General features: G+C 41.0%; 1 protein-coding gene across 3 annotated transcripts in view; it reads right to left on the minus strand.

The window, feature by feature from the left end:
- Positions 1-9,143: 9,143 nt before the first annotated feature.
- zbbx (zinc finger, B-box domain containing) overlaps positions 9,144-18,530 on the minus strand; it is a 56,373-nt gene continuing 46,986 nt past the window's right edge. The window contains exons 19-22 of one of the 3 annotated variants that reach the window (XM_034867503.1): positions 14,601-14,762; positions 12,800-13,117; positions 12,474-12,552; positions 9,144-9,458 (exon numbers count right to left, since the gene is read on the minus strand). In XM_034867503.1, coding sequence (XP_034723394.1) covers positions 9,374-9,458; positions 12,474-12,552; positions 12,800-13,117; positions 14,601-14,762 — 644 coding nt within the window. In that variant the 3' untranslated portion in view covers positions 9,144-9,373. The remainder of the gene's footprint in view (positions 9,459-12,473; positions 12,553-12,799; positions 13,118-14,600; positions 14,763-18,530) is intronic. The other 2 variants (XM_034867506.1, XM_034867507.1) reach the window with 2 other exon arrangements.

Consider the following 18,530-nt stretch of genomic DNA (forward strand, 5'->3'; position numbering starts at 1 on the left):
CATTTTGTAAATTGATAAAAAATAAACAATCATTTATGTTTTTGAAAGCACTCTTAGTTTACTTAATTATTTTTTTAAACCGGCCTGAGACTTTTGCACAGTACTGTATATATCAGCATGCCTAAAATGAGTTTAATGATTTATTTAATGAGTCATATTGGCCAAATCCAATATCGTGCATCCCTACTTTATAACCCAGATATATCTTCCCTCAGTTAACACATAAGGACAACTTTATACTGGCTCGTGTGTGTGGCACATTGGTCAACTGTCAGAATTTCTGTCGGGTTTCCTAAAAGTTCCCACAGTCTGGGTAAAGTAGAAGTGAAAATGATTATCTAACTAGGCTATACAAAAATAAATTGGTTGAAGCGTTTCTGGGAAAGATAATTAGGACAACACACTCACAGGAACTAGCTAATGTTTGCATTTTCACACACACACACACACACACACACACACACACACACACACACACACACACACACACACACACACACACACACACACACACGGACACGGACACACACACACGGACACACACCTTCGTTAATACTCTTGGCGTGTCTACACTTCACAAAAATAATTAACCCATTGTACACAAAAAGTAAGTTTAGAGACATCCATCAAACTACTGTACAGCCTACTCCTAACAGCCCTCAGCAGGAACTGTACTGTAAGAATCAGCTTTATAAACTGCGCTACATGGGTTGGGCCCAGCCAAATCAGCAGAAATATCTTTAATTAGGATGAGGGCTATGGGTATAGTCACACAGACAAACAAACAAGCCATTAATCAGCTCATTGGCCGACTCATCCACACAGAATTTTAAAAGGCAGACTATGGTGTGTGTGTGTGTGTGTGTGTGTGTGTGTGTGTATACAAAGTTGAAAAGTGAGAGCAACAGTTAGGAAAGACAAAGAGCAATGTGAATTAAACATTGGCGATGAAATGATGGAAAGAGATCAATATTTAAAGAGCCCACGAACACAAGATGGATAGTGAGAGGGACAGCAAAAGGCCAAGTGTTGACTGAGTGACAAAGGGAAGGAGACCATGAAAGGGACCATAATAATTTAAAGTAAAATAATTAACTGAAGTGTGGAGGGGGAAGGAAAAAGGTCCGTAAATCTGAGAAATCTAACGGAAAGTGGCTTTGTCTAATTGAAGACATGATAAAAAGAGAAGTGAATGCAGTTTGGTATTATGCGGCTGCGTTTGTTCATGTGTAATAAAGACCAACATTCATCATCATCATCATCATCATCAGGAAGTTAATGAACCCCAGTGGGTTTGGATTCAGAAACCTAGACGGAACATTGTTCTCAGTATATCAGTCGCTCCAACATACCTGAATGAAATACACTCTTGCATGTACACAGTGTCGGGCACAAGACCTTATGGTTTAACAAACAGCCAGCCAACATGTTGGAGTATTTGTTCACCCCCCCGACAGCTAGCTTAACTTTACGCTAGCCTCAGTGACCGCACGCAGCACTACAAACGCTCCATCCTCACAGTGAAGCTGCAGGGTTGACACACACCCTCCGACTATCAGCTAAACCAGGGGATTCCTGAAAGCTGGACCGCTGCTGGATAACGTTAACAACACATGTGAATACAGCCGCATGCGGATGGGATAAATAGTACATGGGGAGTTGGGGAAAGACATGTTCACTGTGCATTGACATTGTGCATTGACACCCCCCACCACCTTCCCAAGTAAATTCAACTCTTCCGTTTAACGTAATCCAGCGAAAGATGTCTATCCATTGGTACAGGAAACCGGCGGGAAAACGTTTCTCCCATTTTAAAATAACAGGACCAGCAAATAATTGCAGCTGTATTCATTAAAAGGTTTGGGGGTGAAAAACAAACCACTTCACAAGAAAAAATGGGAATTAGTCATATGTAAATAAACAACACAGAATGCACATATAATTGACTGCATTGCAAAGCCATTTGTATGCTGTATACCCATGCTTCTTCAGTATTGAAAAAGGATTTCTTTTCCATCCACATCATTTTGAACTCCTGACAACTCCTAACAACCTGACAAACAAAAACATCACCTTCTGTAAACTGAAAATTGCCATCCTCAAAAGTGCATATTTCTATAATTGAACAAGAGAGAGAGAGAGAGAGAGAGAGAGAGAGAGAGAGAGAGAGAGAGACACACACCCCTAATGGGACCTGAACAAGGGATGCCTAACGAGGAGCTCTAACAGGTGTTTCTCATTAAAGCAGAAAGAAATGAATCTAGAGCAGGGAGAGAGAGGGTGAGCAGAGTGTGAAGAGTGAAGGGGAGAGGAGCAAACGATGAGCTGATATATTCCCGTGTTATTCATTAGTGTCTTACAGGCTGCTGATATTAATGATTCACTGTCCAAAAGATTCCCCACCCTCACCACACACACACACACACACACACACACAAAAACAAGCTCAAGCTCGCAAACACACTATATCACCCTCTATCTCTGCCTCTTTGCTCCTCCACTCGCTGGCCTCCTGCGCTCTCTCAGCTGAATTTGTCTTTAAATCTCGGCTACCTCTGCTTTTTTGTAATTTCGGCTCATATTCCCCCTTTTTTTTTATATTCTGCGGCCTACTCTTTTTTATGGTTTCCTCTTGCTTAATGGTTTTCCTGCCATCTGTGTGTTTGCACAGGTGTTAATGAACTAAAGGAGTGGGTCAACCATTGAACAGGTTGTAATTGATGAAACTGCAACCAACAGGTTACTAAAGTCACGTCGTCAAAGAGAAGCTTTGAGCAACTAAAATCACATCTGAGCGCACATCAATACACACAGTGTACAGTCACACAGAGTTCTTGACTCCCACGGCCCAACATTTCACATCTAGCCTTTACCTGTCCTAATAAGTTGCACCGATCCGTTCCCTTGGGAACTGCTCGGAATAAACCTTAACACCCTAAACTTGCTTTCCTCCCCCAAACCCCCTCACCCTGTAGACGCCCTACCTCTCCCACCACCAGCAGCACTTTGCTTCACATGGATGCCTCCGCTCCATTATCTGTTTAACTGGACGGTGCCTAAGCCCGGAGAGAGAAGAGGAGAATAAAAAGACATGGGGGGGGGGGGTCTCATTAAACACTTTGAGCCCCGACAGAATCAATTACAGTGATGTATCGATTTGTCAGCAGGTCCCGGTGGTTCAGTCAGGGCACCGGGACCCGCAGCCAAACAGGAGGGAGAGGGGACAAATGGAAGGATTAAAAAAGGAATGGAGAGGTAGAACGATGAAGGGACAGCAATGGAGGAAGACATAAGGAACGGAGAAATTTGTGGGAAAGGAGAGATGAAATTGGGAAGGGCACACTGGAGAGGAGGGGAAGATGAAGAAGGCTGTGAAGGAGAAAGGAGGAGCACTAAAAGGGCCAAAGGGGTGGCGTTAGGAAGAAATGGTTAAAGGAGTAATGGTGGAGTAAGTGTAGGAAGAAAACAGCGAGGTGGAGAAAAGAGAGACAAGGGAGGGAGAGAAATATAGATCTGTAAAAGGGGCGATGGAGGGGAGCGGAAAATATATTTCCTTATCAAACTAGAAAGTGTTCCCCCTACAAGTGCCACCCTATTTCTTTCATGTCCTCTGTTCAACTTTCTTTAATTTCTATCCTCCACCTCTGGGTTCTTTGTATTTTCTCACTTCATCTCACTCTCTCCTCCCAACCATTATAAGTTTCCCCCGCCTGAACCTTCTGTCCAGGGCATACTGTACTTCCATCTCCAGCGTATGGGGGTCATTTAAGCGCAGACGGGGCTATAACCCTGAAAGTAATATCGAGCAACAACTAAGTTAAAGCCGTGGAGGCTGCAACATGTGAGGACGCCGCAGGGACACGGCCGGGGAGACACAATAATACTGTATGTCCACGAAACGGGTATTTGTGTTGATAAAGTAAAAGAAATATGGAATCCTGTGGGTTCTAGTGTAATAAAACTTTAAGATAGCTGGCATTTTGTTTATACAGCGAGTACGTGCACAAACAAGACATCCATTATAATCTTTAGTATTTGCCGTAGTCATCTCGAACCTGTGTTACACATCTATTCAGAGCCTGGAAATATAATAGGGTAGACACATACAGCAGCCAGCAAAAACTAAGTAGCTACCAGGCTTTTTATGTTTCACAGATGATAGACAACACGTATTCTCCTTCTGCTGTAATGAGGCAGCAGGGCTCCAATAGACAACATGGGACATGATTAGATGGCACATTCACAGAAAATATGCCTCCAACCTGACAACCACAGAAGGAAAGGAGCCAGTCATTCATATCACGGTGTGTAGATGGCATACTTGAAGAGGCTTAGGCCTACTGGTAAAATGTAAAAAAAAAAGATTGATGGTGTTAGCTTCGCTTATAGTGTGTTGTCAGGGTCAAGGGTAATTATGTTGTTGAGCAGCAAAAGGCATTCTCTGCACCCATACACCTGAACATACACACACACATGGAAGTGGAGAATAGAATGTATGTACCATTTTGATTTTCGTAATTTCATGTTTTCACTATTTACAACACTCAAATACAGAGCCGGGCGTTTCTTAACCACATTAATACGTATCCAACTTATACATATTAAATTGCTCCTTTAGTCTGCTGCAACATGTAGCCTAAATTGCATGTCCTGTTTCCATGTGAGACAAAAAAAAATCAAAGACAGCTTCATGAGAACACCCCCTAAAGCAGGAAGGCCAGTTTTCTCTCACAGGCGGAGCAGACGGCCACACCAAGAGCCACAGTCTTTAAACAACAACCCACTCATATCTATAAAAATAAATAGCTTCATCTTAGTTTTTCGAACACGCCACCAAACAAACTTTCTCCGGAGAGAATTGCACTGCTAACGTTAGTTAGCTAAAAGCTGCTCAGCTGCACATTAAACAGCAAACAAGCTTACCTGCAACTGCCACTTCGGTCCAATTACGTGCACGTGTCGCCATTTCTCTTCTACGTCGCTGATAACACGCTGCGTGCCCAGGACAAATAGTTAGCAGACAAATAGTCTGTTTGTCTCTAGTTCCGCTTCCAGACGTTAGCCGGGACACCTGTCTCCTCTCTATCCGGCTCAGAGGAATAGGAGCATTTCTGATATGTTACTCAAATGTTTTTTTCTCCTTTTAAAGCAATACAACTATTAATAGTCTATATTTAATTTTGTAAAAAAACAGGTTGGCAATATTTTGCCTGCAAAGAGGGGTGACGGTAGGTAATTTAAGTTGGAGTGTAAAACTGTCATGTCTATGAATATCTTCTAATATCACATACAACTGTCACATCATACTGGGTATTTGGTCAAAAATATTATAGTATATCATACATATTACAAGTCAGTTGCCTTAAAGATTGTTGCACATTACTAATTTGCAACAGGAAATCTGTTATAAGTATAGATATAATGTAAATGTGCTGTATTTATATAGCACTTTTCCAGTCTTAACAACTGCTCAAAGCGCTTCTACATCTACAGGGAACATTCACCATTTACACACATTCATACACTGTGGCCGGGGCTGCCGTACAAGGTGCCACCTGCTCATCAGATAAACATTCGCACACATTCACACTCCGATGCAACTCCGGGGGTAACTCGGGGTTCAGTGCCTTGCCCAAGGACACTTCAACAATGACTGCAGGGGCGGGGATCGAACCACCAACCTTCCGATTGGCAGGCAACCGCTCTACCACTGAGCCACAGCCGCCCTATGCACATAGAATAACTTTTCTATCAATATTGTAAGGAAATGCATTTTATTCAATACTCTTTCTTGGCCACTAAAGCATGATTGTCGTTTTATGGTTATGTTTAGGGAAATCAAAGCACTTGGTTAAATTAAACTCACTCAAAGCTTGAAACCGGCCATTTTTCAATAATTAACCAAAACCACCGCCTTTCCCATCAAAGTCATTGAGTTGCCTAAACCTATAACATGTGTGGTGCAGGATGCGACCTTTCAAAGTCCTCAGTGCAGCACAAGAATATAACTGGACTGCGAACATGTTTCCTCCAAAACGTATTTGGCAAAAGCATTTAGTGGTAAATAAACATATTTTTGATGATGGAGTTACTGCAGAATACACATAAAAGAGAGAAGACTACCAGTGTGTGCAATAAAATATTAACAGAGGATTCCCTTGAGAGTTCTTAGAAAAGCTAAGCTGTGGGGAGTAGGGAAAACAACCATTTACTACTTTAGTGCTGCCTTTTCCCCCATTTTACCGATTTCACAGTTTATTTGTGGCCTCAAATTGTTGCACATGAATGCAGCTGTCCCTAGCAGCTCACCGTAGGTGAATTGTGATACTCTGTGAACAAAAGAGTTCTTTCAGGGCATTCTGGGGAGGAGGAAACATGAATGGATTTTCATCTGAAAACAAGTGGACATGCAGCCAGAGGCAGAACAAAATATTTCCACAGTGCAACTTGTTGTTAAAGAAAATGCCAAAACCCAAAAAAAACAAAATAACTATTATAGTATAAATCGCAGTGAGTCTTAGGTAAACAGAAGGGAGGGGGGAGTTTCTTTAATTAGATCAACCACCAATGTCCACTGTGTCATGGTTAAAAAGGAAAAAGGTACGCAATTTGTATCAGGATTCACTGTAAGAAAAAGTTTACTAAATTTGCCCTGAACAGCAAAAAAAAAAAGTCAGTTTCATTACACAGCACATTTTTTTCTGTCTGTTTTTTTTTCTTGCAAACCATCTAGTCTGACCTCCAGTTCCTGAGAAGGGTCAGTTCATATAGTGCAGTTAAATGTCAGCTCATCCAGTTTCGCTGTCTTTCTGACAGCATCAACAAGACAACTCCAAATCTAATAAAGGTCAGTCCTCTTTTTCCAATCTCTCTTTCTGTTTAGTTGTTTGTATGTATGTTTGAATCTGTGTGTGTGTGTGAGTGTGTGTGTGTGTGTGTGTGTGTGTGTGTGAGAGAGAAACAACAAACATCTCAGAGTTGTTTAAACCCAGCCTAGCGGTTTGATATCCATCAGATTTATGTCTCTGTTATTTTCCTCTCTAAACATAAGTGATAAACTCAGTGAAGGACACAATAACAAAGATCTACCTTTTCACCTCTCTCTCTCCTTGTCTACCTCTTGGTCTCTCGGCCTTTCTCTCTCTGTCTCGGTGCTATCAATCAGTCTTGCGGTGATTGCTGTTGGATTACAGGGCTTTTGCAGTCCCCATCTAGCGATTAATGTTGGGACAAATAAAATTCCCTTATATCCCTCCACAGTGACTGAGGTAAAGAGCAGGGTCTCGTGCACTCACACTCAAATTCTCATACATTACCACATGCAGTGCACAACTGACCCGTTAATCTTAAATTCAATCACAAAGTTGGCACCTTTGACATCCATCAACCCCTGTTACTGTGTTTGGTTGTGTAATGAAGGGGTTATTTTCTTCCTTGTCTAACTGTTTGATTCTCACATCAGCTAGAAATAAAGATTGGAGCAAAACACCTGAGTACATTCGACAGTGGAAGTTGTAGTTGTACACGTATATTAGTTGAAGAGAAAAATGCTTTAGGAGTTTTGTAGACTTCTAGAATTTTTTTCTCCCTGACAAACAGAACACAAAAGTTACACCTTCTGAAATTCCTAATGCAGGTGCACAAGTCCTATGCTCGGATAAAAAATGAAAAAACGCATTCACATATTCACACACCCATATCAAAAAATATGAAGTCATGTACAAAATTTGCAAATAAGTGGGTGAATTCATGCAATTACAGTTGCACAACCGTACAAATTTTTTTCACATTTTCGTGGGGATTTTTTTAGCACATAGTGCTAAGTAAATAACTGCAACTGCTTTGATGTTTTTTTCCGCTCACAAATTATAAGATCTGCACACTCTCATTTCTCTGGTGTGCTGGGACGGTGGAATCAAGGCCTTCGGGTCAGTCATCGAAACAAGCTGTTAAGGAAGGCCAGCTAGGTGATCAGGTTGGAGCTGGACAACGTGGAGGCAGTGACGGAGAGGAGCAAGAGGAACAAAAACAAAGCCATCTTGGATTTTTTGTCTCATCCACTCTGCAACAAGCTGTGCAGATTGGCAGCTCGTTGCAGAGAGAAGGATGAAGGACATGATCAAAGCTAAGGAGTTGTTCCTCATAATAAATTATCAGTATGAGGTAATAAATCAAGTGAGAACTATGGTCATTTACCCATAGACTTCTATACACGCCAGCTGAAATGTATCTTTTTAGATAAAACAGACAAAGTTTCCTTTCTGGGATATCATTTGAAATTGGGAAAAATTAGAAATTGGAAAAAAAAGGTTTTAATGTTTAAAATTGCATTAATAGCGTATTGTGGCATAAGTATCGTGATGTTATGGTATCAGGAGGCGTCTGGTGATTCCCACCCCTAATGGTTATGGCCAAAAATGTGTTTTGTGAGGTCCCAGTAATTCTGACCTTTGACGAACAAATCTAATCACTTCCTCCTAGAGTCCAAGTGGACATTTCTGCCAAATATGAAGACATTTCCTCCAGGCATTTCTGAGATATTGCGTTTACAAGAATGGGATGGACGGATAACTTGAAAACATAATGCCTCTGGCCACTGCTGTCACTGGCGCAAAGGCATAAAAAACACAAACACTCACACAGCAGCATGTACACATTAACCACTGCGATGACAAACCAGTTCCAGTGCCTGGTGTTTATCTTCCCCAACTGCTGCATACACACATACAGACAGATGGCAACAGCAGCCATTGGCACAGCTCCTTATCCCCCTCCTTACAAACACAATTTGTCACCTGCAGCAGCGTCTTTAGTGTGTGTGTGTGTGTGTGTGTGTGTGTGTGTGTGTATGTGTGTGTGTATGAAGTCTAACCTGATCCAGTGCCACCCTAACCTTACTTAGAAACAAACTGATGGCAACAGTTAAAAAAGTGCGTCCAATCCCTTGTTGGAAAAATTGGCACAGCAGCAAACTGTCCCTCAACGTCTGTCACGTAACACACACACCTTGTCACACAATCAAAGGGGTCCAAGCAGATTCCTTCAGAGAGTTAAACATAACTTATACACAGAAAACATGGACACATACAAAAAAAGAGACATAACTCAAATTAAAACAGCATTTAATAGATATCCAGCAATATTTTTTAAAGCATTACATTTTTCTTTTCATCTATTTGCACAACAAGGTTTCCCGTTGGTTTTAATATTCGGGGTATCTGCGGGAGCCGCTGCACCATGTCAACACAATTTAAATAACATCCATTGTAATCCTTTGTGTGTTTTTGCTCACTTTGTCACTTGTATCTCTATGTGTCTGCCTTTTTCTTATTTAACAAGCAGATGTGTGTTAATGTGCGTGTGTGTGACTATCTCAGGGTAGAGAGTGGACACTCTGCCGGTCTCTCTGTGCAGCCGCCGCCTCCTCCTCATCCTTTTGTCCCTCGCTGGTTCTTCCCCTGCAAGACCAAAATCACCAGACCAATCACTGAGATGTACTCTGTACTTCTGTCGCTAGTTTCAGATGCAGACATAACAGATTTTGCTCCAGAAACACATGTGCTGTATTCAGACGGCTACGTTGTTGTCTGCAACATCAGGGTTGTGGTTATAATTGAATTCACCTAAAAATCCAAGTTCTCTGCCTCTGAAGAACAGGAAGAAGGAAGTAGAAATGTTGTAAATTAGAGGGCACTGGCCATTTTAAAACACTCACATTCAGGAGGTAAAAATAACTGCACCAATGGAGCATGTGTACTTTTTTATTGAGACATTTAGGAAATGCCTCTCCAAATTTGCATCAGACTATAACAAGGCAAAATTAACTTTGGATTCTATAAAGGCTGCAGGTGTATCTGTGTAACACAGTGCATAATGCCCACCTGCAGTGATCCTCCAACAGATACTACCTGTGTTTTATTACAAAACCTTTGCTTTTGTCTATCTTTTGATGTCAACAAGCATCAAATTATTTTTCTCAGATCTTTGATGACTTATTCATTCAATGAGTGTTCAAGACAGGTGTTCAAGGTGTTTTCTCAAGACTCAAAATGTTGCTTTGTTAAAAGTTTGGGTATTTCTTGGTATTAGGTTAATAATTCTTATCTGAGCTAGTTGACCACTGAATCTTTGCTGAATTAACCATAACCCACAGCTATTGTAAAAAATTCAATGAATGCCAATTTTCTACATGCAAATTTTGCCCTGTTTTCTTGCTAGCCCGAGTGTAACCATGAACAGGAAGGGAAAAAGCTCCAAAAAATAATCTGTAAAAAAACACTTAGCTGAGAATCAATCTTAGATAGTTTAACTTGAGCTTTTTGTAACCAATCTAAAGCTTCTTGTTAGAGTACTATAGATACTCTACTGTATAAACGGCCCATCAGAAAATTATGAATACATCCATTTTCCAAGTAATAATGTGATACTGTTGTGCAAGGTGACTGAAGGTTAGAGCAAAGACAGCCAATAAACTGAGGCGACACTACAGTACATTACGACACTGGAAGCAGCTGAGTCAGAGATGGAAGATGAATATTTGGATATGAGGTCAATATTGGTTAGGTCGTAGTAAACACACACATTAATGGATTCACGGATACTGCACTTGATATTATACTGTAGCATGGCATCTACTTGTATGTTGAGTGGGTGTACTTTGGAGTGTCGTATTACTGGGATTACGTCACCATAATAAATGTATATTGTTTAGGTTTTATACAAGAATAAATGATTAACTAACTAAAGTTTTCCTGATGACACTATTATTCTCTATGATGCTGGCGAGCAGACCACTCTTCAGTAGAACTCCATCTAGGAGTACCTGTTGGCTGAGAGGAGGATTCAATTCAAAAGGGTGGGGATGGTACCGTAACCTATAGATTATTATATTATATGTATACTAGTAAATTAACGCTACAGTTTGTGAGTTAGAGCTTTTTGTTGTTGCACTGTAACTGTAACTGCAACTGCAAAATGCATTAAAAAGAAGACTGAGTCTTGGAAAAGGACTAAATGTACATACAACTTAGACTTTTGGTTTTGGTTTTACCTGGAATAGCAAACCAATTAGCACAGAAGACTGGCTGCATTTAAAAGATATAAAATGTTTATTTCCCTATTTCAACAACAATTGCAAATAATGTTTAAGTGGTGATACAATTCAATGCATGGCAAGTTACTCTTATTTAAAAATCCCCAAATCCCTTTACTTTGAATATTTTATGAACTGAACACTGTCCCAATGACCAGACCCTGCATGATGGGAGGAAATGTGACAATAATGACGAAGATGATGCTGGAACATAAACAAAACAGATAAGCCAAACTATTCTGATTAAATGCATCTGTGTATGTGTGTGTGTGTGTGTGTGTGTGTGTATGTGTGTGTGTGAATGCATGTATGCGTGCGTGTGTGCGTGCGTGTGTGTTTACAGGATGTAAGGAGTCGTTTTGGGAGCCCTCTGTGTAGTATGTGTTAATCCGGTTATTACACGTCTCAATGTGATATTCACAGTGCTCTGCTCAGCAAAAGGCCTCTAGCGCAGATTATGCCCACTACACACACACACACATACACGCAAACATTAAACAGTAACAACGCACAGACACACACACCCACTCAGTCTTGGAGTTTTGGAGAGACAAGAAAAACACATTGACACTCTCTCAAACACACACACACACACACACACACACATTAAGCAGCAAATTAAGGCCCGATACCCAACACGCTGTCAAAGCTAAAGTCGTTCTGCTGGCTAACGATCCATTACACACTCCACATATCCGAAAGAGAGTCGAATTGACGGAGCACAAAAAAAGAGGGATTACCCCCCATCGTGACCACTGGAATGGCAAAGGAGTGTAGGGAAGTGTAGGGGGAGAGAAAGCAATAGATTACATGACGATCATGGTGAAAAGACACAAGAGTAGGGAAACAGGACGCCACGAGGCTACACTCAGATTATCACCGAGAAAAAAAGGCACATTTGCCTTTCAAAATGGAATGGAGACCTGCCTAAGATACAGCTGGTACTTTTAAGTTCTGGAACTCGATGTATTGACTTTCTCAGGTTCTTTAACATAACACATTCTCTCCATTTTTGTAAACCAAGTGGCACTGCCCTTATACAGCTAGATTTAACTGTTTTACATGCAAAAAGTATTGCTGGAATGAAATAGTTGCTTAATCTTCATATTGCTACATAAACATAACGCTGGTAATGATTTGCAAAAAAAATTGAGATTTTAAAGATAACAATCTTTTGTTTCTGGGAATACCACTATTAATGTTGGGATTCTAGGAATATACCAATTTGCTGGTGCAATACTGCATTCCCTGCCCTTTGCTAACACAAAAACAGGGCCCATGGACTTGAGTTTACCCATGAGGATGAGGTTATGTACATTGTTTTTGCCTTGAGAAATTATTATGTGCGAGTGAGTTTAGATTGTGTGTGCATGTTACCCACTGTGTGAAACGATGACGTCCATGCTGATCTTGAGTTCCACTGTTTCCTGTACCAAATACTGAAGCCTGCGTCCCTGTTTCTGAGGTAGATATTAAGAAAGGGAAGTGCATATGGCCTTAATATATAACCATCATCACCATTATAACACGTCATTCAACAAACATCATTGTCGGTGTAACATCTATATGTTTTTTATCATGTTATTGTAATCATCATCATAAAACATCAAATACAGAGTAATACTGTATGTTGATCATAGGTAGCCATGACATGATGGTGATTTTGCTTACATGACTTGTGAATGTATTATATGTGTGTGTACATACCATTGGCCATGAGAACCATTAGTTCCTCCTCCAGACTGTTGAGTGTGTGTGCAGTCGTGTCAATGTCCAAGTCAGGGTCCTCACAGCCGGTCTGGTCCACACTGCAAATCTCCATGATCTCCTGGGCTGCCCGGGAAAAGGAACGAAACTCTGGACCAAATTTGGAGCCCAATGTAGGACGGGACAGGGAGGCGGAGAGGGGAGGAGAGGGGAAATGAGAGAGGGAGGGAGAGATAGGTGAAGAGAGACGGCTTGGGTTTGTCTTTGGACGGTGAGACACAGTTGGTGTGGACTTGCCAGACAGGCTAGACTCTGACCCTGAATAAAAAAGAAAGGATGAATGTATCAATGCACAGAAGGAAGGAAGGATGGATGGATGGATATCAGACAGGGTTACATTACATACAAAAACAGCTACAGACAGTGAGAGCGATAAGAGAAGATTTAGTGGAAGAAGGGAGGGGTTTGCACCTTGGGATTCAGGGAAAGTGAGGGACAGAGAAACTATCGCTACAGTCAGTCGAATGACTGGTGTCTCATCCCACTCCACTGCGAGTCCCATCAAATTGAATCAGATTGAACATCCATTCCCACCTGCTCACTGTAAATTACATCGAGGCCCCCATTGAGAAGCTATGATGGTGTGGGCGTGTATGTGCGTGCGTGTGACTGTGTGTGTTTGTGTGTGTGCGGCACACTGATTTCTCATGCTGCGTGCTGTCTAACCAGTTTCAGCTCCAGTGTTAAGTCTTTCATTCTTTCAATCTTCCATTGTCTCCTTACTCCTCCCTCCCTCCCTCCCTGCCTCCCTCCCTCCGTGCCTGGCTCTGTCTTTCAACTGGCAAAGAACCTCCACTTAGTGCTTTACAACCACCTGCACTGTCAAACTAAGCAGCATGGGAGGAATGATGCATTCAGTACAATGCTGCTAACACATGTGCACTCACACATGCACACACCCGTAGACTCAATTTACTTCAATTTCAAAGCAGATGGGACATAGATCTCTATCTTGGTTACTCATAGAGTTTTGTGCCTGATTTAAAATGCATTCAGGTTAAATGAGAGTGAGATTAAAATCTGATCTCTCAAAATTACTTCCTTCTAGTGTTCCTTAGGAAGGTCAGATTTATATATATATAGTGGATAGAGTGTATATATATATGAATGATATATATATATATATATTCAGTAACTTGTAACTTTTTCACTTTTATAATAAGTATAACTGGGGTCTATGCAACACACAAACAGCTAAAATGAACCCTGAAATCATGCACATTCAAACACCGATGGGGGAGTTGGAGGTCCAACATGGAAATGCAGGGCCAGGGATCAAACTTATGACCTCCTGATTGGTAGACAACCTTTCTACCATCTGAACCAGAGCTGCCCGTAGTAAAAGATATGATTGTCTTGTCTCTCAGGTGTCTATGTCTATGTGAGTGTGTGTGTGTGTGTGTGTGTGTGTGTGTGAGTGTGTTGTATTGGCATAAATGGATTACTGCAGTGTTTCTGGCGTCTGAGCGAGGGAAGTGATGAGAGGACACATTCTTGGACCGACTCCCAATCCTTTATGTGTGTGTGTCTTTAAAGTAGGTGCCGATGTAACGCGTGTGCCTGTGTTTGAGACTGATACAGTATAATCTCTTTAAAAAACCTGCATACTCAGAACCAAGAAAGTGTGGCTATACGCAGAAAGGAGGTGTATTAATTGTATGACAAGGAGTTCTGAAAAAGTAGAGCTCTGCGAGCTTGAAAAAAAGCCCACAAACGTGCATGCAAGCACACATACACTTACCAGATGTTCCTAGTTTATTTACTGATATTTCTCCCCTCTTGGAGGGTCTGGTTGAGTGAAATTGACTTCCAGTTAGCAGCAGGTGGTTGTCCATCACTCTAAAAACCTGGTGTTCCTCAGTGTCGGTAGTAAGGGTGCTGCCTGGCTCATAGTCCTCTGATCCTAAAAGAAAACATAATAACGGAAATAATTCCTACCGTTGAAACATTAAATTTATTTGAAGGAAATTTTGTATACAGATGAATGTCAATACTTGCAGAGTCCTTTTTTATATCCCATAAAGGCCTCTGCTGGCCCTGTTATAAAAGCATTCCATCACTCTATCCACTACCACATTCTCTTATTGCCCTTAAACATGCTCTGAAAACATGTGGAATATCTGGATACAAGATAAATAAATTCAGAGGACATAGATCATGCAATGCCACACTGCTATCAGTAGGACGTATGGCTAGCAAATGGAAATAGCAATGCATTTGATTTGCTATCTAACTCCAACAGTGTGTGATTTTGTTTAAATCCACTTCATGGAATAACTTTTTTTGGCTGACAGTGGAATGATACGTAGAATACAAAACTATACTACACAGTTATTCCTTTCCATGGTTGTTTATTAATTTAAAAAGTCAAATATAGGGCAAATTACTAGTATGTATACTAGGAGTGGGAAAAGTCTTCAAATGATACACAGAAGCTTTTGGAAAATCACAACATATCCATTAAATATACAGTGAGAGCAATAAAAAATAAGCTAATGGTCATGAGGAGGTTCCCAATTTAAAAATAATCTATTAGCCTAATAATAAAGATTTAAAATAATTCAAGCAAATTTAGTAAATTACATTCGATACAAGATTATTTTTTGGGCATTTTTGGCCTTAATTTGACAGGAAATCTGAAGAGATGAAAGGGGAGAGAGAGAGGTGGAATGACATGCAGCAAAGGGCCGCAAGCCAGAGTCCAACCAGGGCCCGCTGCGTCGTGGAGTAAACCTCTATATGTGGGTGCCAGCTCTACCAACTGAGCTATCAAGGCACCCACAATAATCCTTTCTATTCAGCAGCAGCATCTGTACCAAACCAATATTGCCTAACAAGCCTTTTCAGCCATTCATGGCAGCTGCAAAGCAATTACCGCTGTTTTCTTCTTTCTCTGCAGTGGTTAGCCAATCAATTAACAGTATTGACTGGATGAAGAATCTACTAGCTAGTCTAAATCTAGTAGACTAAAACTAATCTGAGTCAGACAGCCAGCTTCTAAATTCCTAAAAAGGAAAACGGAGAGTTGAAACACAAAAATGACTTAGATTTGCACACTGCTAGAACTCTGTCGGCCTGCCTGTTTCTCCATCCATTTGTCTGTCTACCTGTTTATCTGCTCTTACTGCTAGTTTCTGAATACAGCTGCATGTATCACTTCTCTCTCTCCCTCTATGGACGTTTGGCCATTGTCCTGCCTGTCTATCCATCTGCCTGTCTCTCTCTCTCTTTGGATGCACACAAGACAGAAACTGCACACTAACAACCTCATTCTCTGACTAACCGGGTGAAAGGGAGTAAGAGCAGAAAGTAGAGGTGGAAAAGGTAAAGCAGGAGACATATTAAACCTGTTGGATCTCAGCCTGGCATGGAAAAAAAGAGTAAAATAGAGGAGACAGATGGAGGGACATAAATGAGTGCGGAGTGTTCACAAGGTGATATTCCTCCTCTCTAACCTTTCTCTCTCATTAACTTTGGAGCTTTAACGATGGTGGGAGAGTGCAGGGTTTGACGAGCGGCTGGCTGTGAGGACGGTAGTGCTGCCCTTGTGGGAGTCTCTCACTGTCAACCTCATTCATTTAACGCAGGCTTGACTATGAAATAGTTAAAAGCTGGGCTTCAAGACTTAATGAAGGAAAAGGTTGATGGGATTATTTTGTGAAGTAGTGAAGTGAAGTATGAATTATAATTGCTTGCTGGATCAAAACAGCAACCTCTGTTTGAAATGTGTGTAATTCAACAGCCCTAGACAAGAGTACAAGGTGAAATGAGTAGCACGATACATTATAGTATCTGATTCGATCCAAATATTAATATTTGAACTGTAATGCAATTTGGAGGTGAATGCTAGACTTCCATCAGCCTTGTTGGACAGTCTGAGCACTTGATAGACATGGCCATTTTACAAATTATTAGTGTTAAAAATAAATTCATTTTAAACACCCATGCTGTGTTTACACATTGGAAATCTTTCATGTACCGTGGGGATACCTACCTCGATGACAACATCATGATCTACCAGACACAGTCAATGTCAGAATAAAAAAATAAAAAACAAAACTCTTGTTACAGCAAGATTTTTCTGGTGTAGTTTAAGGTGAAACTTGGCAAGAAAAGAAATGAGAAGGAGGAAAACAATCTATGCCATGGAACAATTATCTTGCAGGCAAAGCCTAGTGATTGGTAATAATGGAATATAAGCATTTTCTAGCAAGGCTGATTTGACAGAGGGCCTCATGTACTAACGCTTTTGCGCCCACTTCAGGCGTAAAAGCATGGCGAGGTATGTACAAACATGCCACACTGAGGTAAAACACAGATTGCCTGTCACGGGAGCTAAAAATGGCAAATAGTGTTTTTTCATGTCATGCAAATGCATTCACAAGAGGGATAGGAGGGAAGGAGATAGTGGGAGTTTCCTATAAAGAGATGGGAGGTAAAGCGTAAAGCGTAAAGTGTGCCTAATTATGTATTCTGCGGTATGTACAAAAACCTCTCGTGAAAGCGCACCTCTATTTTGCTGTGAAAATTGTTTGCATCTTAAATGCGGATGTAGCCTACACCAGCCGCAAGCAGGTTTCCCCGCATATGCCTCCAGGTGAAATGGCAGCAGTAATCCGAGCAAGACGAAGACATGGGTGAAGGAGACGAGCTGAAAGGATTTTTGCCACAAGGATCACACTTTTTCAGTTGAGTGAACACAAAATCATTATGCGTTAGAGATTAAGCAGCCATGCAATATTACAGTTATTGGAAGAAATCAAGGATGAGTGAATCTCCGACTCAGCGTTCACATTCTATTTCAGCAGTTGTTAAACTCCTCCCTACAAATATTGCAATCAGGATAATTTCAAACAGTCACAGCATCAGCAGTGGGAATATCGCAGTCTGCACTTAACCCTACAATAGCACAAGTACTTAACTTTTTTTGCCACAGTGCAATTTACGTTGTATTGGGCGGAGAAAGGCGCCGATTACCAGGTTTGGCAAATACGACGTTAGCTGAAGTTTCATAGCGTGTGCTTTCTGCTGGTTGGCCATATGGCGCTGATAACGCTACGTTTGCAAATGTGCGTAGCCTACTTCTGAGTTTTCAGAAGTGTTTATAAAGACATGCTTTTCAAAAATTCCTCTCAAATGTAAAGTCAAAGGAAACTTAATTGCCATGTGAAGGACACAGGCATTATCTACACTTTTCAGCTAGTAAAAAGAAACATAAAGAAAAGGCTGTGTTAGTTTGCGAGTCTGTGTTTGTGATGAAATATGGACTTTCACAAGTTTCAAGTATACTGTGTTCACCTACAGTTTAAGAAAACGGAGGGACTAGGCACATAGCCTTAGACACAAGTGCAGGCGAGGACATACACACATGCACACGCAAAATAAAAAAGGCATCTCAGGAAAGCTCCCATTGGACCCACCAGTAGTAAATTATCGGTGTTGTCCCCCATCTCTCGTTTTCCACCAAGCAGCCAGTGTTCCTCTGGGTTTAAAACTCATTTTCATTTCTCTTGTAAGCTCTACATTTTTACATATTTGTTCTAAATCCTATTATGAGGCCTTTGTGATATGAATAACGCTTGCAAATTGGAAAGTATCTCCGGGCAAAAGTTGGACACAGAGGTAATCTTCACAATCTAATCTCTTGAAGCAAAAAAAAAAAAAAACAGCA

The sequence above is a fragment of the Etheostoma cragini genome, chromosome 3, assembly GCF_013103735.1.
Source record: "Etheostoma cragini isolate CJK2018 chromosome 3, CSU_Ecrag_1.0, whole genome shotgun sequence".
Lineage (NCBI taxonomy): Eukaryota > Metazoa > Chordata > Actinopteri > Perciformes > Percidae > Etheostoma > Etheostoma cragini.